The following is a 23,323-nucleotide window of genomic DNA, read 5'->3' on the forward strand; positions in this document are numbered from 1 at the left end:
TTTTGCCTATTATGTAAATATCTAGATGCTTAGTTTTTTTCATTTTATGCCCACAAAACAACATTTACATGGTTAGAAGCCATTGAATCAAAGGGTTGGGCCAATCAGAAAATTGTCATGATTTGGTAGGTCAGTTTGAATCAAGGTGACTCAGTATCCGCTTAGTAAATTATTTTTATTTAGAAATAGGTTAAGACTCACTAGAAGTTACAAAAATAGTAGCAAGTTCCACTTGCCCTTCACCCAGATTCTCCCAGCAATGATGTTTTAATAATCATGGTACATTGTCAAAATGAGGAAATTGACACGTCACAATATGACTAACTCAGGTACAGACCAAGGGCCTTTTTAATGGATTCTTGTTTTCTATATAGATTTTCACTTCATTACCACCTTTTGCCCTGGGAATCTTTGAAAAGTGTTGCAGTCAGGAGAGCTTGCTCAAGTATCCACAACTCTATACAATTTCTCAGGGAAAGGAAATTTTCAATACACAGGTAAAAAGCAAAGTTTGCATGCCTTTCATCTCAATTTGACTCTAAATGTACCTTTTGTCTCTTCCCTTTCTGATACTTTGGGAACAATAATTTTAAAAACACAAGGAATTACAATCCTGTGTGATCTCTGCCAATTCAGCATACCCAGGGGTTTTCAAATAATAGTTGTAGGGAAAAACTGTGTGAAAAAGAATCAAACTGCCACGTACAGTGTCACAGATTGCACAACACAGCTTCAGGAAGCAAATTGTGCAATGGGGTAGGTCCTGGAAAGACAGAAAAGGGACTTAGGTCTGTATGTAGATGGAACACGGCTCCAATTGATTCCCTGGGATGGTTGCATCCTGGGATCACAGGAGTTGAGACTGAGTGTGGGAGTTAAAGGGATTTTACAGATTGTGAGAGCAATGATATAGACTGTCAGTTTTGAGTAGACCTATCTGTGCATCTCCATCATATGTGAAGTTTTTTAAAAATAGACAGCTGGAAGAAACATAGGCATTTAAAATTTTTTAGGACTTTTTTCATGTCCCAGAATAGTCTATCTTCTAAATATTTCACTTGCAAAGAATGTATTCAGTAGATCACGTTAGTTGATGTTACTGTTTAATGTTCTATATCCACACTGATTTCTTCTCTGCTTGTCCGATCAGTTATTGAGAGGTATTGAGATCTCCAGTCATGACTATGGATTTGTCTATTTCTCTTTGAAGTTCTGTTTTTTTTCCTTGTATATTTTGAATCTCTGTTACTAGGTATATAAATGTCTAGGATTGTTATAATCTCTATATTAGTTGACCCTCTTTATCCCTAGTAATAGTCTTTGATGTGAAATCTTCTTTGTCTGATATTAATATAACTATTCCAGAGGGTTTTAGTGTTTGAGTGGTATATCTTTTTCCATCATTCTATTTAACCTATTTATATCTTTAAGTTTGTTTCCTACAGGCAGCTTATAGTCTTGCTTCTTTATCCAAACTGAAAATATCTGCCTTTTAATTGGAGTGTTTAAAGCATTTGTATTTAATGTACTTATTGATATACTTAGATTTAAACTTACCATCTTATTATAAATTTTCTATTTGTTCGATCTGCAATTGGTTTCCTTTTTCCTCTTTTTTCTTTGTTATTTTTTTACAACTCCATTTTATCTCCTTTGCTGGCTTATTAGCTATGATTATTTGTTTTTTTATTTTAGAAGCTATTTTGGGGTTTATAGTATACATATCTAAGTTATTATTGTCTACCTTCAAGTGATAATATTACATCATATCTAGTATAAGAAACTTACAATTGTAGACTTCCATTTCTCTCCTTCTGTTCTTTGGGCTATTGTTTTCATACATTTTGTTTTTACATATATGTGCTGTAAACTCTGCATTGTTAGTATTTAAAAATAATTATTCTTTGAAGTGATTTAAATAGTAAGAGAAGATCTTATATCTTTACCCATGTATTTGTCATTTTCAGTGTTATCATTTTCCTTTTGCCTGAAGAACTGTCTTTAATATTTTGTGTAGTGTGATTCTGCTGGCAGTGAAAACTTTCAGCTTTTGTATATCTGAAAAAGTTTTTATTTCACTTCTATTTTTAAAAAATATTTTTGCTTGGTATAAAGTTTTAGGTTGGTAGTTTTTTTTTTTTCAGTGCATTCTATTGTCTCTTTGTTTGCATTATTTTGATGTGAAATCTGCTGTCATCCTCTTTTATGCCTCTGTACATAATGTGGCTCTTTTATTCTAGAGGCTTTTATGATGTTTTTTTTCTTTGTCACTGTATTTGAGAAATTTGGTTATGATTGGTTCTTCGTATATGTTGGGCTGGGACTTCATTGAACTTATTGGATCTGTAGAGTCATAGGAAGAAAATCAGTAAACTCTGGCCTATAGGCCAAATCCAGTACTCTGATTGTTTTCATAGATAATGTTTATGGGAACACAGGATTCCCATTTCCTTACAAATTTTCTATGGCTGTTTTACTGCTACACTGGTAGAGTTCATCAGGTGCAATAGAGATCACGTGGTACCCAAAGCCTAAAATATTTACTGTAAGTCCCTTTATAGGAAACGTTTGCTGACCCTTGGTTTTATACTATTCAGCAAATTTCTTCAAATATTTTTTCTACTTATTCTCTCCTCTCCATCTGTACTTCATATTACACATATATTAGTTTACTTGAAATTGTTCAAAACCTCTCAAAGCTATGTTTTTGTTTTTTAAGTTCTCCTATCTTGATGTGTTTAATTTTTTTTTTTTTTTTTTTTTTTTTAAATCATCATTTTATTGAGATATATTCACATACCACGCAGTCATACAAAACAAATTGTACTTTCGATTGTTTACAGTACCATTACATAGTTGTACATTCATCACCTAAATCAATCCCTGACACCTTCATTAGCACACACACAAAAATAACAAGAATAATAATTAGAGTGAAAAAGAGCAATTGAAGTAAAAAAGAATACTGGGTACCTTTGTCTGTCTGTTTCCCTCCCCTACTTTTCTACACATCCATCCATAAACTAGACAAAGTGGTGTTTGGTCCTTATGGCTTTCCCAATCCCATTGTCACCCCTCATAAGCTACATTTTTATACAACTGTCTTCGAGATTCATGGGTTCTGGGTTGTAGTTTGATAGTTTCAGGTATCCACCACCAGCTACCCCAATTCTTTAGAACCTAAAAAGGGTTGTCTAAAGTGTGCATAAGAGTGCCCACCAGAGTGACCTCTCGGCTCCTTTTGGAATCTCTCTGCCACTGAAGCTTATTTCATTTCCTTTCACATCCCCCTTTTGGTCAAGAAGATGTTCTCCGTCCCACGGTGCCAGGTCTACATTCCTCCCTGGGAGTCATATTCCACGTTGCCAGGGAGATTCACTTCCCTGGGTGTCTGATCCCACGTAGGGGGGAGGGCAGTGATTTCACCTTTCAAGTTGGCTTAGCCAGAGAGAGAGGGCCACATCTGAGCAACAAAGAGGCATTCAGGAGGAGACTCTTAGGCACAAATACAGGGAGGCCTAGCCTCTCCTTTGCAGCAACCGTCTTCCCAAGGGTAAAACTTATGGTAGAGGGCTCAACCCATCAAACCACCAGTCCCCTATGTCTGTGGTCATGTTAGCAACCATGGAGGTGGGGTAGGCAAATACCCCTGCATTCTCCACAGGCTCCTCAAGGGGGCACTACATCTTTTTTTTTTTTTTTTTTTCCCCTTGTTTGTCTTTTTTCTTTTTTTTTTTTTTTTTTTTTTTTTTTTAACTTTCCCTTCTTTTTTCAAATCACCTGTATGAAAAAAAAAGTTAAAAAGAAAACAAACATACAATAAAAGAGCATTTCAAAGAGACCATAGCAAGGGAGTAAGAAAAAGACAACTAACCTAAGATAACTGCTTAACTTCCAACATGTTCCTACTTTACCCCAAGAAAGTTACATAATATAGCAACATTTCAGTGAACTTGTTCCTACTACAACCATCAGAAATTAACAGATCATAGTCATTTCTGGGCATCCCCAGAACGTTAAATAGCTTATCTGTTCTTCCTGGATTATTGTTCCCCCTTCCTTAATTGCTCTCTACTGCTAGTTCCCCTACATTCTACATTATAAACCATTTGTTTTACATTTTTCAAAGTTCACATTAGTGGTAGCATATAATATTTCTCTTTTTGTGCCTGGCTTATTTCGCTCAGCATTATGTCTTCAAGGTTCATCCATGTTGTCATATGTTTCACCAGATCGTTCCTTCTTACTGCCGCGTAGTATTCCATCGTGTGTATATACCACATTTTATTTATCCACTCATCTGTTGAAGGACATTTGGGTTGTTTCCATCTCTTGGCAATTGTGAATAATGCTGCTATGAACATTGGCGTGCAGATATCTGTTCGTGTCACTGCTTTCCGATCTTCCGGGTATATACCGAGGAGTGCAATCGCTGGATCGAATGGTAGCTCTATATCTAGTTTTCTAAGGAACTGCCAGACTGACTTCCAGAGTGGCTGAACCATTATACAGTCCCACCAACAATGAATAAGAGTTCCAATTTCTCCACATCCCCTCCAGCATTTGTAGTTTCCTGTTTGTTTAATGGCAGCCATTCTAACCGGTGTTAGATGGTATCTCATTGTGGTCTTAATTTGCATCTCTCTAATAGCTAGTGAAGCTGAACATTTTTTCATGTGTTTCTTGGTCATTTGTATTTCCTCTTCAGAGAACTGTCTTTTCATATCTTTTGCCCATTTTATAATTGGGCTGTCTGTACTATTGTCATTGAGTTGTAGGATTTCTTTGTATATGCAAGATATCAGTCTTTTGTCAGATACATGGTTTCCAAAAATTTTTTCCCATTGAGTTGGCTGCCTCTTTACCTTTTTGAGAAATTCCTTTGAGATGCAGAAACTTCTAAGCTTGAGGAGTTCCCATTTATCTATTTTCTCTTTTGTTGCTTGTGCTTTGGGTGTAAAGTCTAGGAAGTGGCCTCCTAATACAAGGTCTTGAAGATGTTTTCCTACATTATCTTCTAGGAGTTTTATGGTACTTTCTTTTATATTGAGATCTTTGGTCCATTTTGAGTTAATTTTTGTGTAGGGGGTGAGGTAGGGGTCCTCTTTCATTCTTTTGGATATGGATATCCAACTCTCCCAGCCCCATTTGTTGAAAAGACCATTATGGCTCAGTTCGGTGACTTTGGGGGCCTTATCAAAGATCAGTCGGCCATAGATCTGAGGGTCTATCTCTGAATTCTCAATTCGATTCCATTGATCTATATGTCTATCTTTGTGCCAGTACCATGCTGTCTTGGCAACTGTGGCTTTATAATAAGCTTCAAAGTCAGGGAGTGTAAGTCCTCCCACTTCGTTTTTCTTTTTTAGAGTGTCTTTAGCAATTCGAGGCATCTTCCCTTTCCAAATAAATTTGATAACTAGCTTTTCCAAGTCTGCAAAGTAGGTTGTTGGAATTTTGATTGGGATTGCATTGAATCTGTAGATGAGTTTGGGTAGAATTGACATCTTAATGACATTTAGCCTTCCTATCCATGAACATGGAATATTTTTCCATCTTTTAAGGTCCCCTTCTATTTCTTTTAGTAGAGTTATGTAGTTTTCTTTGTATAGGTCTTTTACATCTTTGGTTAAGTTGATTCCTAGGTACTTGATTTTTTTAGTTGCTATTGAAAATGGTATCTTTTTCTTGAGTGTCTCTTCAGTTTGTTCATTTCTAGCATATAGAAACATTACTGACTTATGTGCATTAATCTTGTATCCCGCTACTTTGCTAAATTTGTTTATTAGCTCTAGTAGGTGTATCGTTGATTTCTCAGGGTTTTCTAGATATAAGATCATATCATCTGCAAACAATGACAGTTTTACTTCTTCTTTTCCAATTTGGATGCCTTTTATTTCTTTGTCTTGCCGGATTGCCCTGGCTAGCACTTCCAGCACAATGTTGAATAACAGTGGTGACAGCGGGCATCCTTGTCTTGTTCCTGATCTTAGAGGGAAGGCTTTCAGTCTCTCACCATTGAGTACTATGCTGGCTGTGGGTTTTTCATATATGCTCTTTATCATGTTGAGGAAGTTTCCTTCAATTCCTACCTTTTGAAGTGTTTTTATCAAAAAGGGATGTTGGATTTTGTCAAATGCTTTTTCAGCATCTATTGAGATGATCAATTGATTTTTCCCTTTCGAGTTTTTAATGTGTTGTAATACATTGATTGTTTTTCTGATGTTGAACCATCCTTGCATGCCTGGAATGAACCCCACTTGGTCATGGTGTATGATTTTTTTAATGTGTCTTTGGATTCAATTTGCAAGTATTTTGTTGAGGATTTTTGCATCTATATTCATTAGGGAGATTGGCCGGTAGTTTTCCTTTTTTGTAGCATCTTTGCCTGGTTTTGGTATTAGATTGATGTTAGCTTCATAAAATGAGTTAGGTAGTGTTCCATTTTTTTCAATGTTTTGAAAGAGTTTGAGTAAGATTGGTGTCAGTTCTTTCTGGAAAGTTTGGTAGAATTCCCCTGTGAAGCCATCTGGCCCTGGGCATTTATTTGTGGGAAGATTTTTGATGACTGATTGGATCTCTTTGCTTGTGATGGGTTGGTTGAGGTCTTCTATTTCTTCTCTGGTCAGTCTAGGTTGTTCATATGTTTCCAGGAAATTGTCCATTTCTTCTACATTATCCAGTTTGTTGCCATACAGTTGTTCATAATATCCTCTTATAATTTTTTTAATTTCTTCAGGATCTGCAGTTATGTCACCTTTTTCATTCATTATTTTGTTTATATGGGTCTTCTCTCTTTTTGATTTTGTCAGTCTAGCTAGGGGCTTGTCAATCTTGTTGATCTTCTCAAAGAACCAACTTTTGGTGATATTTATCCTTTCTATTGTTTTTTTGTTCTCTATGTCATTTATTTCTGCTTTAATCCTTGTTATTTCTTTTCTTCTACTTGGTTTAGGATTGGTTTGCTGTTCATTTTCTAGCTTCTTCAGTTGATCCATTAGTTCTTTGATTTTGGCTCTTTCTTCCTTTTTAATATATGCGTTTAGTGCTATAAATTTCCCCCTTAGCACTGCTTTTGCTGCATCCCATAGGTTTTGGTATGTTGTGTTCTCATTTTCATTCGTCTCTATATATTTAGCAATTTCTCTTGCTATTTCTTCTTTAACCCACTGATTGTTTAGGAGTGTGTTGTTTAACCTCCAGGTATTTGTGAATTTTCTAAGTCTCTGATGGTTATTGACTTCTAATTGTATTCCATTGTGGTCAGAGAATGTGCTTTGAATGATTTCAATCTTTTTAAATTTATTGAGGCTTGTTTTATGTCCCAGCATATGATCTATTCTGGAGAAAGTTCCGTGAGCACTAGAAAAGTATGTGTATCCTGGTGATTTGGGATGTAATGTCCTGTAGATGTCTGTTAAATCTAATTCATTTATCAGATTGTTTAGGTTTTCAATTTCCTTATTGGTCTTCTGTCTGGTTGATCTATCTATAGCAGAGAGTGATGTGTTGAAGTCTCCCACAATTATTGTGGAAACATCAATTGCTTCCTTTAGTTTTGCCAATGTTTCTCTCATGTATTTTGTGGCACCTTGATTGGGTGCATAGACATTTACGATTGTTATTTCTTCTTGCTGAATTGCCCCTTTTATTAGTATGTAGTGGCCTTCTTTGTCTCTCAAAACATCCCTGCATTTGAAGTCTATTTTATCTGAGATTAATATTGCTACACCTGCTTTCTTTTGGCTGTAGCTTGCATGAAATATTTTTTTCCATCCTTTCACTTTCAATTTCTTTGTGTCCCTGTGTCTAAGATGAGTCTCTTGTATGCAACATATTGATGGTTCATTTTTTTTGATCCATTCTGCGAATCTATATCTTTTAATTGGGGAGTTTAATCCATTTACATTCAACGTTAAAACCGTGAAGGCATTTCTTGAATCAGCCATCTTATCCTTTGGATTATGTTTGCCATATTTTTCCCTCTCTCTATTAATATCCTTTATTGTACCCATACCGAATCTCTTTAGTACTGAGCCTTTCTCCAAGTCTCTCTGTCCTGTCTTTGTTTCTCTGTCTGTAGGGCTCCCTTTAGTATCTCCAGTAGGGCAGGTCTCTTGTTAGCAAATTCTCTCAGCATTTCTTTGTCTGTGAAAAATTTAAGCTCTCCCTCAAATTTGAAGGAGAGCTTTGCTGGATAAAGTATTCTTGGCTGGAAATTCCTCTCTCTCAGAATTTTAAATATATCGTGCCATTGCCTTCTCGCCTCCATGGTGGCTGCTGAGTAGTCACTACTTAGTCTTATGCTGTTTCCTTTGTATGTGGTGAATTGCTTTTCTCTTGCTGCTTTCAGAACTTGCTCCTTCTCTTCTATGTTTGACAGTGTGATCAGTATATGTCTCGGAGTGGGTTTTTTTGGATTTATTCTATTTGGAGTTCGCTGAGCATTTATGATTTGTGTATTTATGTTGTTTAGAAGATTTGGGAAGTTTTCCCCAACAATTTCTTTGAATACTCTTCCTAGACCTTTACCCTTTTCTTCCCCTTCTGGGACACCAATGAGTCTTATATTCGGACGCTTCATATTATCTATCATATCCCTGAGGTCCATTTCGAGTTTTTCAATTTTTTTCCCCATTCTTTCTTTTATGCTTTCATTTTCCATTCTGTCATCTTCCAGGTCACTGATTCGTTGTTCAACTTCCTCTAGTCTTGTACTATGAGTGTCCAGAATCTTTTTAATTTGGTCAACAGTTTCTTTAATTTCCATAAGATCATCCATTTTTTTATTTAGTCTTGCAATGTCTTCTTTATGCTCTTCTAGGGTCTTCTTGATTTCCTTCATATCCCGTACTAGGGTCTCATTGTTCATCTTTAGTTCTTTGAGTAGCTGCTCTAGGTGTGTCTCTTCTGGTCTTTTGATTTGGGTGCTTGGGCTTGGGTTATCCATATCGTCTGGTTTTTTCATATGCTTTATAATTTTCTGTTGTTTTTGGCCTCGTGGCATTTGCTGTCCTTGATAGGGTTCTTTTAGGGTTTGTAGACCAGTTGAAGTCCTTATCTCTAATTTATCAGATCTACAGCTTCGTGGAGTACACTTTCTCTAACTAACCAGCAGGTGGCGTCCACGAGCCACCTGTTCTCCACAAGCCAGATCTCCCCTGCTTAGCCTTTTTGGTGAGTGGGGGAGTGAGTCTTGTGGGGCCCAATTGGTGTCCCAAGCTTGCGTGTGTAGTTGGTGTTGCCTGCCCTGTATGTGGGGCGTGTTTCTGGGCAGTCGGGGAGGGGGGGTGGCCCTAACAATCAAATCTCCCTGATGATCCTAGAGTTTTAAAGCTACTGCAATAGTCTAATCCTTCAGTTCAGTCCTGCCACAGTTTGTCTCTGCCACTGACCCACAAGTCTTTGGTATTGGCGTATGGCTCCTGAGACTTGCAAGTGGGCCCCTCTTCCAGGCTGTGCACCACGGGTCCTCTGTTGAGGGATGACTGTGCTATGTCACAGGTGAGTGCCGTCCCCCCAGGGCAGTTCTGGGCTGCTGGGCTGTGTTGGGAGGCTCCCAGTCTGCTCAAATGATGGCTGAATGGGGCTCTGTTAATTCACACTGCTCCCCCTTCCCAGCTCTGGGACATTCAGCTGAGGTTGCAGGGAAGGCTAATGTCCACGCCCAGTTTTGTGGTGTGTGCCTGTTATTTGAAGCACTTCCGTCACACTGGGTTGTCTGGGGCAGCTCTGGGCTATGGGGCTGGCGATGGGCAGGAGTGTTTCCTGTCCACCAGGATGGTGGCTGTGAGCGGACACCCCCCTTTTCTTGGGAAGTTGTGTTGTTTAGTGAATTTTCTCAGCCACTGGATTATTGCCTTTTGTCTCAGAGCTCTCTTATTTCTGCTCTTGACTTGACGTGCCCAAATTTCAATTCTTTGAAGCTTTCTGTATTGAGCTTCTTAGAGTAATTGTTTTAGAAAAAGCAAAAGGGATTTAAAAAAAAAAAAAAAAAAAAAACGGCCCTCCTCAGAGATCTAATGGGTTATTGAAATGCTAATAGACAAAGCAACCAGGGCCATTAAGGAAAGGTGCCCTGGGCAGAGAGATCAGCCTTGCTTCGGGATTTGCATATGCGCCTCAAGGCCTGATCTCCGCCCTTCCCCTTTCTGTGTTCACCAGAACTCCAAAAATCTCTGCTTTTACTTTGGAGCTTCTCGTGTTGTTTTCCTTCTATGCCCGTCTCCTCTCTGCTGGGCTGGCTGCTCTCAGAGTCTCTGGTGTCTGGCCTCAGTCTATCTATGGTTGGAGTTTGAATCAGTAGAATGAGTTTCCGATGAGAGCAGCCACTGCAATTCTCCCTTCTCCTTCCTGGAGCTGACAGCCCCTCCTCCCCCGGGACTGAGCCTGGCAGGGAGGGGCGCGGGTCCCCTGGCCGCAAAAACTTACAGATTTCGGTGATCTCAGCAGTTCCACGTTTTCATGAGTGTTGTATGAAGTATGCCCAAAGACAGATTGCTCTGTGGTGTCCAGTCCACGCAGTTCCTGGCTTTTTACCTACTTTCCTGGAGGAGTAACTAAAACATACAGCTCACCAGTCTGCCATCTTGCCCCCTCGGCATCCAATTTTAAATCCCCTCAGTTTAAGCATGCAGCCTAGACTGAACTAGGATCTTTCAGTCCTAAACCCAAATCCCCAGGAGAGTTGATGTGTTTAATTTTGAATAGTTTTTATTGCTTTGTCTTCTGCCCTGTCTAATCTGACGTATTTTTTCCTTCTGTAAAGTCTAATAACTTCCATTAACACGTACGGTATATTTTCTTATCTCAAACATTGTAGCTTTCATATCTAGAATTGATGCTATTTGGGTATTTCTTACATCTTCCATGTCCCTACTTTTTGAACATATGGAATGCAGTTATAACAGTTTCAATGTCCTTTTATGTGGAGTCTATAATCTGTGTCTTTCTGGGTTTGAATTTGATTGGTTTATGTAACTCCTTAATATATATATTTATCTCCTGCTCCTTCATTCTTGATTGGATTCCTGCTACTGTAGATTTTACCTGGTTGGGAGTGCTGGAGATTTTGCATTCCTATAAATATTCTTGAGATTTTCTCTGGAACACAATCATGTTGGAAACTGTTTGATCCTTTTAGATTCTAGCTTTTAAGACTTGTTAGGCAGGAAAGGAACAGTGCTGTCTAGTGGTAGTTACTCTTTACTGTACTCATTTTTTCTCTAGCCCTTTGTTGTTATTCTACTATACTCTAACATATGTGTACCTTGCTTGATTGAACTTAGAGTTTTCATACTATTGAGATTTCCTTTTAAAAGAAATGTTGCAGTTTCTGTTAATAAAAAGAATAGTGACTTAAATGAAATATTTCGACCAGGGTTTGTGTGTAGGTGTAAAGAAGCAGGGCATATCATAAAATATGGCATGAAATTATATTCTAAATATATAATTTAAAGATTGAAATTATTTTTATGATTTCTTTTGAAAATTACTTCTGGTTCTGATTCACTGGAAAATTTATACCATCATAATTTTTATAACAAATATATTATAATTGAATTTTACATTTTTATTTAATAAATTTGTTATTCAAATAATATATCCTACAATTTTGCAAGTAGAATAACAAAATTTATTATTTTCAACCTTCAAGAATAATATTTTAGCTTTGTAACTGTGTAAAACACAGAAAGCACAATTCCTGCCACATATTATCCTGACCTTGACTTTCTTGGTTTGTTTTCTTTTAGGTGTTCTGGATCCAATGTCTGAGTGCTTTGGTCCACTCCTTCATTCTCTTCTGGTTTCCCACAAAAATGCTCTGGAAAGGTAATGGCTACATTGTTACAAATACCAGCAAAGAGCATATTATTCTCACTAGAGCTGATGTTTTTACAAGTGTGTGTGAGTCCCCAGAAAGAATTGTAGGATAGTGAAAATAAAATATTCACAGAAATATAATATTAGACATTCCTTTGGTAACAAATTGTACTTTGGAAATTTATTGGTTGGTCTTTAGAATCCATTTTCTTTGCCTCTGACATATAAATTGAGAACTAATGCCTTTAAATTTCTTAAAATATAATACATATTCGAATCAGTAAGTCTGATGGAAAGACATCCAAATAATAGATGTCTCCTATTAGTGAGTATGAAATTTATCTACTTTATTTCTTGTATTCATTTCCCTAATTTCATACTTCAGTTTAGAGTATAATATAAGATCTTAGAAGGAATGTAAATTTATAGCTTTATTATCAGACCAAGTCACTTTTCCTGACATACAATTTTTCCAATAGAATATTGTGTAAAGTATTTCTCCAGGCTGGCTTGTGTCTGATGCATCCAGAACTATGAGTTATATTTATGAAGTATGTTGCTGGTGTGCAACATGTGCACATTTTCACAAGCCACAAATTAAGGTGTGAAATGTAATTATTTTTCTATAATAGATTTAATTTTATTGGGTAATTCTAGAAACATGTTCTTCATCTGGGTCATTTTTAAATGAAAAATAATGAGTTTGAGTTGTGTGTTTATTTGAATTTAAAAGAATGATTCCACCATTATATTTCTCAGTACTTTCCTTTTAAAACTGAGCAAAACTTTCACCTGACAAAAATTAAAATAGCAAAGGCAAAATTTTGTGAACATATTTGCAAAGTCCCCTTGAGAGACTGAGAAAAAATGTGGAAAACTTAAACTTCCCCACCTGGGGAATTCCTGATATTCTCACAAGCATTAGGGACTCCTAATTTAATAAGTCAAGCCCTTGATCTTGGGGCTTGCCCTTATGAAACTTATCCCTGTCCCTCGATCTTGGGGCTTGCCCTTATGAAACTTATCCCTGCAAAGGAGAAGCTAAGCCTACTTATAATTATGCCTAAGAGTCACTCCCAGAGAACCTCTTTTGTTGCTCAGATGTAGCCTTTCTCTCTTACCCAACTCTGCAAATAAACTCACTACCCTCCCCCCTATGGTGGACATGACTCCCAGGGGTGTAAATCTCCTTGGCAATGTGGGACATGACTCCTGGTGATGAGCCTCTGGCATTGTGGGGTTGAAAAAGTCTTCTTGGACCAAAAGGGGGAAGAGAAATGAAACAAAATAGAGTTTCAACGGCTGAGAAATTTCAAATAGAATCAAATAGAACTCTCAATTCTTGTGCATTATATAGCTATCCCTTTGTAGTTTTAATATATTGGGATAGCTAGAAGGAAATACCTAAAACTGTTGAGCTGAAACCCCACAGCCTTGATTCTTGAAGAGGATTGTGTAACTATATAGCTCTTAAAGTATGACTGTGTAATTGTGAAAACCCTGCAGATGACACTCCCTTCATCCAGTGTATGGGTAGATGAGTAATAAAATAAAGACAAAAATATATATATTTTTTATTGTTTATGTATATATATATATATATATAATGGGGGGAGGGTAAGGGGTATGGAATGTTTTGGGTGTTCTTTTTTATTTTTATTTTTTCTTTATTTTGGAGTAATGAAAATTGATTGTGATGATGAATGCACAACTATATGATGATACTGTGATTGTATACTTTGGATGGATTATATGGTGCGTGAGTATATCTCAATAAAACTGCATTAAAAAAAGAAAGAAATGGTGTGGGGACAACTGGATATCAACATGTAAAAAGATGAATTTAGACATCTATGTCATACCAAACACAAAAATTGACTCAAAATGGATCACAGAACTAAATGCAAGGGCTAAAACTTAAACACTCTTAGAAGAAGGCATGGGAGTAAATTTTTATGACCTTGATTAACCAAAACTTTCTTAGATATTACAACAAAACACAAGAATTAAAGAAAAAGAAAATAAATTAGACTTCATCAAAATTGAAAACTTTGGGTTATCATATGACATCATCTGCATTAAATAAAAGAAAATATAAAGACAAACCACAGAAAGGAACATGACATTTAAAAAATACATGACAATGGACTTGTATCCAGAATATATAAAGAAGCCTTACAATTCAACAATAACAAGACAAGTGATCCAATTTTAAAAAGGGACAAAGGACTTGAATAGGCATTTTTCCAATGAAGACACACAGATAACCAATAACCACATGAAAAGGTGCTCAACATTATCAATCACTAACAAAATGTAAATTAAAACTACAACGAGATACCACTTCACACCATCAATTTATGAATGGATATATAAAATGTGCTATATATAATGGCAATTTATTTGTCAATAAAAATGGAATGAAGTACTGACACATCCTTTGACAGTGATGAACCTTGAAGATTTGCTAAGTGATAGAAGCCAGTCACAAAGGACAACATATTGTATGAGTTTATTTATATGAAATGTCCAAAAGAGGCAATGCCATAGAGATAGACAGTAGATTGGTGGTTGCATAGGGCTAGGGGCAATGGAGGGATTGTGAGGTGAGAAGTAAGGGGGTCCAGGTTTCTTTTGGGGGCAGTTGCACAACTCTGCTAATATTCTTTAAAAAAAGCCATTGAGTTGTACGCTTTAAATGCATGAATTGTATGGTATGTGAATTATATCTCAATAAAGTTGTTAAAAAAGTATATGAAGGCAACTTCATTTCAATTACTCTAGGGAAAAGAAGTTTCAGCTATGATGATTCAGTGCTATAAATCAAATATACTTGGAAATCATAGATCATCTTCAAAATATCAGAAAGAAATTTGAACCATTGTGGTAATAATTAATCCAAGCCAGAGCCATAAATATCATGATTTTATTGAATTAATGTTTTACGGAAGTTTTATTATTAAATGTCAGGTATGCAGTAAGCTAATTCTTTTTAGAATACTCCTTTTTTAGTCTTTTTCCCTAAAGTTAGCTAAAATTGCCAGTCTTCTAACTATAAAAATGCACACACACCCCCCACACACACACAACACCCTCAGATTCTCCATGGGGAATAAACAATTTTTGATTATTTGTGTTTACTTGGTGAAAGGAAGACTATTTTAAATAAAGTAATTGCTAGAAAATTTCCTTAAAAGTTTATGGGGCTGAATTATTAAACTGCCCACATCCCCTGGTGCAATGCTTTTGCAATAATAGTTTGAGTACATGTGTAATTTACTTTAAAGGTGTTTTGAACATAAAGGGCAAGCAAACTACATAACCACAAATTACCCCTCATCATTGTGAAGCGTTTGAAGTGAAATCCAGAGTTTCCAGTGTCCTGCTTTGTCAATTCATCCTGACCGTTTTATGCTGTATCATTTCTACCTCATGTTCTTGCTTTTGTTTCAACCAGTGCTACGGGAAACTATCACTGGAAGACACTGACAATAAGTAGTTGCTGAGTTAGGGTCATCTCCATACCATTCTCTAGTTCTGTGGTTCCAAAATTTGCCTGTACATTAGATTCACCTGCATTTTTTTAAAACTCAAAGACCTGGCCAGTCCCCAGATCAACTGAATCACGATCACTGTGATTTGATCACAAACATCGATAGTTTATGAAGTTCTCCAGGAGATTCCAATGTGCAGCTGAGTTTGGGATTCACTGCTCTGGTACAGGTGCTAAAGCAGAGGAGAAACAGACCAAGAATGGTGTTTTTCAGCATTTCAAAAATATATGAGTTTTTTTAAAATTCAATTTTATTGAGACATATTCACATACCATACAATCATCCAAACTGTACAATCAGTTGTTCACAGCACCATCATTTAGTTGTGCATTCATCACCCCAATCTATTTTTTGAACATTTTCCTTGTATCAGAAAAAAGTAAAAGTAAGAATAAATAATAAAAGTAAATAAGAATACCCAAATCATCCCCCATCATGCCACCCTATTTTTCATTTAGTTTTTTGCCCCCATTTTTCTACTCATCCATCCATACATTGGATAAAGGGAGAGCGATCCACAAGGTTTTCACAATCACACTGTCACCCACTGTAAGCTACTTGTTATACAATCATCTTCAAGAGTCAAGGCTACTGGGTTGGAGTTTGGTAGTTTCAGGTATTTACTTCTAGCTATTCCAATGTATTAAAACCTAAAAAGGGTTATCTATATAGTGCATAAGAATGTCCACCAGAGTGACCTCTCAACTCCATTTGGAATCTCTCAGCCACTGAAACTTGATTTTGTTTCATTTTGCATCCCCCTTTTGGTCAAGAACGTGTTCTCAATCCCACGATGCCAGGTCCAGGCTCATTCCCGGGAGTCATATCCTGCGTTGCCAGGGAGATTTACACCCCTGGGAGTCGGGTCCCATGTATGGGGGAGGGCAGTGAGTTCACCTGTCGAGTTGGCTTAGCTAGAGAGAGGGCCACATCTGAGCAACAAAGAGGCACTCAGGGGGAGACTTAGGCACAAGTATAAGCAGGTTTAGTCTCTCCTTTGTATGTGTGTTATTTTCAATATTTTAATATGCTTTGTATTCTATAGTGTTATTGAGAGCTAATGAAGAGACTATATTCTAAAAGACCATTCAAAAATTATTTGGAATTTGGGATGCATTTTCTCTTTTGATTTACTTATGCTGGTGTAACTGACTTACTCAGATATCAAGATCCAGGAAATTAGGTGATCAGGTATGATTTCTGGCAGTTGGATGTGTCCAGTAGCTGTAGCAGTAAAGGCTCTTGTGAAAAGAAAGCTCTCTTGTGGAAGGAGTAAACACCTGGGCATCCGATGCATCACTGAAAGGTGCGGGGAAGGTTTGGTGCCACAGCAGCCAATCCCACGGGGAGATCATTGGCTATTTGGATATATGTAAATCAGGGATTTGGATATATGTAAATCAGTTTTAAATTCATTTTAAACTGTTTCTTATCAAATAATTCTAAAGTAGAAACATAATATGAATAAGCTCACACCAAAAGTTTTATTGTGTATCATTTATGACACTATTAGAATATTGTACATTATCTCTTTGAGTGTTTGTGTTTTTCTGATGATGTAGAGTATCTTTTCATGTGATTATTTACCATCTGTAAACTTCTTTTATGAAGTGTCTTTTCAAGCATATTGTCTATTTTTTATTGGATTTTGTTAACTTCTTATCAAGTTGTAACATTTCTTTATACATTCTGGATACAAGTCCTTTGTCATGTAGGAATTTTAATTATTTTTCTCAATCTGTGGCTTGAATATATTTTTCTTAATGATGTCATTAACAATCAGAAGGTTTTAATTTTCTTAAGACAAACCTAGCTTTTTAATATTGTGTGTGTGTGTGTTTGTTTTCTTTATTTTTAGTAGGGGAGAGTGGTTTCCTAATAAGTTTTCCAGTTTCATGTTTAGGCTATGGACTATTTTGAGTTGATTTTGTGTATGGTATGATGTAAGGGTTGAGTCAGTTCACTTTTTACATATAAATGTCTCAAGCTTTAAGAACTTAAAAAAATAAAAGGATTATGCTTTTCCCATGGAATTACTTTGCATTTTGTTAAAAAAATTCCATTGAAGGCATATGTATTGATCTATATCTTGAATAACTACTCTGTTCCATTTTCAATATGTTTATTCTTAAGCTATTTTTTCTTTGATTAATGTACTTTAATAGTAAACCTTGAAATCAGGTGGTATAAGTTCTCTAAGTTTTGGATATTCTAGGTCCTTTGAATTTTAATATATATTTTTAAATCTACTTTTAAAATTCTAATAAAAATTTTGGGATTTGTATTGGGGTTGCATTGAATATAGATTAATTTGAGAGAACTTGAGAACTGACATCTTAAATTGCTGAATCTTTCAGTCTATGAACGTAGCATATGTCTCCATTTATTTAGTTCTTCTTTAATTTCTCCCAGGAATGTTTTATAGCTTTCAATGTAAAGTCCATGCATATCTTTTGTTAAAATTTTCTCTCATGATTCAGGTTTTGGAGCCTAAGAAAATAATACTTCAAATTTTTATTTTCCAATATTTCATGCTGCTATACAGAAATACTATTTATTTTTTGTATTGTCCTTGTATCATGTGACTTTGCTAAATTCACTCATTAGTTCTAGTAGCTGCATTGCACAGACTAGAACCTCCAGTGCAATGTTAAGAAATGGTGAGTGTGGATATGTTTACATTTTTCCTAATAGTAGAAGGAAAGATTCATCCTTTTACCATTAATTACGATGTTAGCTTTTTCACAGATGCCCTTTATCATGTTGAGGGATTTTCCATTTATTTTCAGTTTGCTGAAGGTGTTCATCAAGAACAGATTTTGGATTTCACCAAATGATTTTAATGCATCTATTAAGGCGATCTTATGTTTTTTCTCTGTTATTCTGCTAATACGATGAATTGCATTCATTTTTTTTTTTTTTGCATTCATTGATTTTTAAATATTAAACCAATCTTGTACTCTTGGGTTAAACCCCAGTTGGTTATGACATATCATCCTTTTTATATATTGCTGAATTTGATTTGTTTATATTTTGGTAAGGATTTTTGTGTCTATGATCATTAGGGATATTGTTCTGTACTTTTCATATGTCTTTGTCCAGTGTTTAAATCAGGGCAGTACTTGCTTCTTACATTGAGCTGGGAAACAGTTCCTTCCTCTCTGTTTTCTGAAAAAGTGTGTGTATTATTAGTATTATTTCTTCCATAAATATTTGAAAGGATTTAATGTTAAAGATCATGGCCAAGATTCTTTTTGGTAGAAAACTTTTAAATTAAGAATTTAATTTCTTTACTAGATATAGGGCTATTAAGATTTTCTACTGTTTATTGAACTCATTTTGTTAATTTCTTTTACGGAATTTGTCAATTTCATCCCAATTTTCTCATTTATTAGTATAAAATCTTTCTTACAATATTCCCTTACTGTCTGCAAGATCTATTCTGCAATCTGATATCCTCTTTCATTCCTGATAGTGATAATTTTTTATTTCTCTTTTTTTTGTCTTGATCAGTGTAGTTAGAGGTTTCTCAACTTTATTGATAGTTTTGAGAGACTTGCTTTTGGTTTCACTCATTTTATATGATGTTTTCCTGCTTTAATTGTTTTCCATGCCAGTTATTTCATTTCCTTCTCATTAATTTCCCTCTGAGAACTGCCTTCTCTGTGTCCCACAGGTTTTGATATGTTGTGTTCTCATTTTCATTTGTCACAAGGTATTTACTGATTTCCTTTCTGATTTCTTCTTTGACCCTCTGATTATTTGACTGTGTTGTTTAACTTCCATATGTTTGTGGATTTTCCAGTTCTCCTCCTGCTATTGATTTCCAGCTTCATTCCATTGTGGTCAAAAAAAATGCTTTTCATAATTTCAATCTTTTTAAATTTATTAAGACTTGTTTGGTGACTCAAACTGTGTTCTATTCTGGAGAACAATCCATTGGATCTCGAGAACAAGGTGCATCCTGCTCTTTTGGGTGCAGTGTTCTTTATATGCCTGTTAGCCTAGTTCATTTTTCATATAATTCAAGTTGTCTGTTTCCTTATTTATCTTCTGTCTAGATGTTCTATCCATTGATGAAAGTGGTGAATTGAAGTCACCAACTATTACTGTAAAGGTGTCTATTTCTCCCTTCAATTTTGCCTCATGTATTTTGGGGCACTGTGGTTGATGCGTAAGTATGATTGTTACTCCTTCTTAGTGGACTCCCCTTTTATTAATATACAGTGTTGTTCTTTGTCTCTTGTAACAGGTTTTGACTTAAAGTCTATTTTGTCTGATATTAGTATAGCTAACCCAGCTTTCTTTCAGTTATTATTTGCATAGTTTATCTTTTTCATTCTTTCACTTTCAACCTATTTGAGTCTTTGGATTTGAGGTAAGTCTCTCATAAACAACACCAGTTGGATCAAGATTTTTAAATCCATTCTGACAATCGCTGTCTTTTTGATTAGGGGGTTTAATCTGTTAATATTCAGTGATTTTACTTTAAAGGCAGCGCTTACTTCAGCTTGTGCTGAACCTTTAGAGCAGCCCAGATTTAACTGTTCAGATTTTCTCAGGTCTTCTGCACTTGTTTCTTACCCAGGACATGCAGTGCAACTTGTTAGATCACCCTTTTATGTGCAATTGTTTCACCTCTAGGAGAAAGCTTCCTTTCCCCTGTTCCTTCTCTGGGAATCCTGAGCTGTTCTGTTTGTTTTTGTGCAGATTTTCCTCCCCAGCTCCAGTGGTTTGCTCAACTGCTCTCCCTTACTCAGTGCCTCTTTTAATTCCAGTTTTCAGGCCTGCAGCCCATCCTGCCTTACAATAGTTCAGTGTTCCTTTTTTCCCATGAGGCTTTTCTGCTTCACGTAATTTCCATGCTAGGGTATACAACACACCTGTTTTTGTTTTTGTTTTTTGTTTTGTTTTGTTTTTGTTTAGGTGCTCTAGCATTTAAAGACTGGGTTGGGTGTGGGCACCTTTTGCCAACAGTTCCACCATGGGTCTCTTTTTTATCCTGCTTGTACTCACCAGCCCTGGGTCCCTGCGTGAATGAGTGTGTGGTCCTAATTCACGGCCACGAGTGGCTGAGTCTGTGACTATGGCAGGAAGTTCCCAGGCTGTAGGACTGCCACTGTGTGACAGCTAACCCGAGTGGGAGGGGTCTGCACTAGCGTGTCTGAGTCACATCTCTCCTACCTTCTTTTTTGGTGTTTTTTCCTGCAATCTGGTATTTTTGGGGTCCTCCAGTTTTTACTACCCTCCAGAGTTCCAAGCAAGAGGAACTTGTCCTTTTGTAAATTGTTTCTGAGGGGAAATTTTCCAGGGGATTCTTTTTTTTAATGCATTTTTAAATTGTGAACTTTAACATATATGCATAACAGTGATAACTTTCAAAGTACGATTTAACAAGTAATTAGGAAATTTCAAAGAATGTCATGGGTCATAGTTCCACAACTTCAGCTATTTCCATTATTGTAAAATATAACATACATACAGAAAGGTGTCATCTTTCGATGTACAGCTCAACAAGCAGTCATATAGGTAATGTCAAAAATTGTTATGGGTTAGAGTTCCACAGTTTCGGTTCTTTCCTTGTTATGCAGTATAGGGTATATACAGAAAGGTGAAGACTTTCAAAGCACAGTTCAATGAGTAACTATAGAGCAAATTTCAAAGGATGTTACAGGGTACAGTTCCACCATGTCATTTACCTCCTGCCAGCCATTCCAACATCTGAGCATCTAAATATATATATATATTTATATAAATTTTCAGTATTCATAGACCTTTGTTAAATCTTATGTTGTTTGTTGCTATCCCTTCCTCTCACTTAATCTCTTTCTCCATCTTCAGGGGTGTCTAGGCAGTGAGCACCCTGACTTGTTCGTATTGAAAGGGAGTGTCGACAGTATCGGGAAGGGGCTGCATTTGATTGTTGATCGTAAAGAGGCTGTTGCCTCTGGGTTTTAGGATTTGTCTGGCATAGGAGCACTCTGGTGGATTAAGTTTCTGAGAGATGAAACTTAGTGAGTGAATCTTTCATAGAATCTCAGGTAGGGACCTAGGTATTTGGGGACAACTTTTGGTAAGGGCATGGCGTACTGAGGCCATTTGGGATGTCTAGCTGGAGCTTGCATAAGAGAAAACTCCAGGATTGCCTCTCGACTCTATTTGGGATCTCTCAGCTTCTGTAACCTCAACTTGTTACCTTTCTTTCCCCCCATTTTGGTCAAGTAGGCATTTTCAATCCCTCGCTGCCAGGGCCAGGCTCATTTTCCAGGGGATTCTCACACTGCCATCTTGATGACATCACTCTCTTGCTTATTTTTTGTCACTTGGTGTATTATGAACTGAGAAAGGTGTAAGAAAGTTTTCTACTACTATCATATTTGTTTCCTTTGTTATTTCTTTTAATTTATTATTCATTATTTTTTTACACTAATAACTCCTTTTTCATTTTCATTGCAACTTTTACTGTTTAGTTTTATGAAGTGTCTTTCTGTGTCTTGTTTAATACTTTTCAGCATCAATTTCCTCTTAATTTAGACTAATATCATGTCTCCCACTTTAATTTGTATTTTCTTTGACCATCCTTTTATTTTCAAACTTTCTGAGTTTCTTCTTTCAGGTATGTGTTTTGTGTGCAGCACAGAATTGGATTTACCTGTGAGATAACATCTGAAAGTCATTTTTTAAAAATAGGTTTGGTTTGAGATATCTCATATGATTTTGCATTTCCTGTTTTCAAGTTTTTCTAATCTTTATATGGTTGGTTTTTCTTTGCTTTTTCAAGAGTACTCTTCTGATACTTAGGAAGACTTGAAGTTTTGTTCTAATCATTATTTTTATTTTAAGTTTATATATATAGTGCTCTATTTCTATAGACCAACTACATTCATTTCCTAAAATGAAAAATGATAAAATCATGTTTCTCTTCCTTCCTTCTCCCTTCCCTTTCCTCCAGCATCCTATCTTCTTGTGCATGGCATACTGTTAAATACATTTACAATTCCTTTACTTGATTTGTTAACTTTGAATTTTTTTTTTTTAATTTTTATTTTGAAATACTTTCAAACTTATAGGACAGTTGCAGAAGTAATACTAAGACAGAGAACTCCCAGCATGGCTCACACCCAGATACCAGAACCACCAACTTTTAACATTTTGCCGTATTTGCCACATCATTCTATTTATCCTTCTATCTATCATCTTTTTAAAAGTTTTGATTGTAGTAACATATATACAACTCAGAATTTCCCATTTTAACCACTTCCAAGTGTACAACTGAGTGATATTAATTACAAGCAGAATGTTGTGCTGCAATCACCAATTTCCATTGCCCCAACTTTTCATCACCTCAAACAGAAACTGTATCCAATAAGCAATAACTGCCCCCTTCCCCTCACCCTCTGGCCACCTAGTAAGCAGTAATCTACTTTCTATAGATATGAATTTGCTTATTGTAGGTTTTTCGTATAAGCAAGATTATACAACAGCTGTCTTTTTGTGTCTGGCCTATTTCACTCAACATTATGTCTTCAAGGTTCATCTATGTTGTAGGATGTACCAGAATTTAATTCCTTTTTATGGCTGAATAATATTCCATTGTACAGATATACAGCATTTTGTTTATCCATTTGTCTGTTGATGGACACTTGGGTTGCTTCCAACTTTTGACAATTGTGAATAATGATGCTATGAACACTGGTGTACAAATACCTTTTTGAGTCACTACTTTCAATTCTTTGGGATATATACCAGGAAGTGGGATTGCAAAGTCATATAGTAATTCTATGTTTAACTTTCTGAGGATCTGCTAAACTGTTTTCCACAGTAGCTGCACCTTTTATAGTCCCACCAGCAATGTGTTAGAATCCAATTTCTCCACATCCTTGCCATCAATTGTTATTTTCTGTTTTTTAAAAATAGCTATCCTAGTAGGTGTGAGATGGTATCTC

At 36.1% G+C, this 23,323-nt stretch overlaps 1 protein-coding gene across 1 annotated transcript in view; it reads left to right on the forward strand.

Moving 5' to 3' along the window:
- LOC119506769 (phospholipid-transporting ATPase IB-like) overlaps positions 1–23,323 on the forward strand; it is a 215,222-nt gene that overhangs the window by 154,133 nt on the left and 37,766 nt on the right. The window contains exons 24-25 of the mRNA XM_037799892.1: positions 375–497; positions 11,754–11,832. Coding sequence (XP_037655820.1) covers positions 375–497; positions 11,754–11,832 — 202 coding nt within the window. The remainder of the gene's footprint in view (positions 1–374; positions 498–11,753; positions 11,833–23,323) is intronic.

The sequence above is a fragment of the Choloepus didactylus genome, chromosome 12, assembly GCF_015220235.1.
Source record: "Choloepus didactylus isolate mChoDid1 chromosome 12, mChoDid1.pri, whole genome shotgun sequence".
NCBI lineage: Eukaryota > Metazoa > Chordata > Mammalia > Pilosa > Megalonychidae > Choloepus > Choloepus didactylus.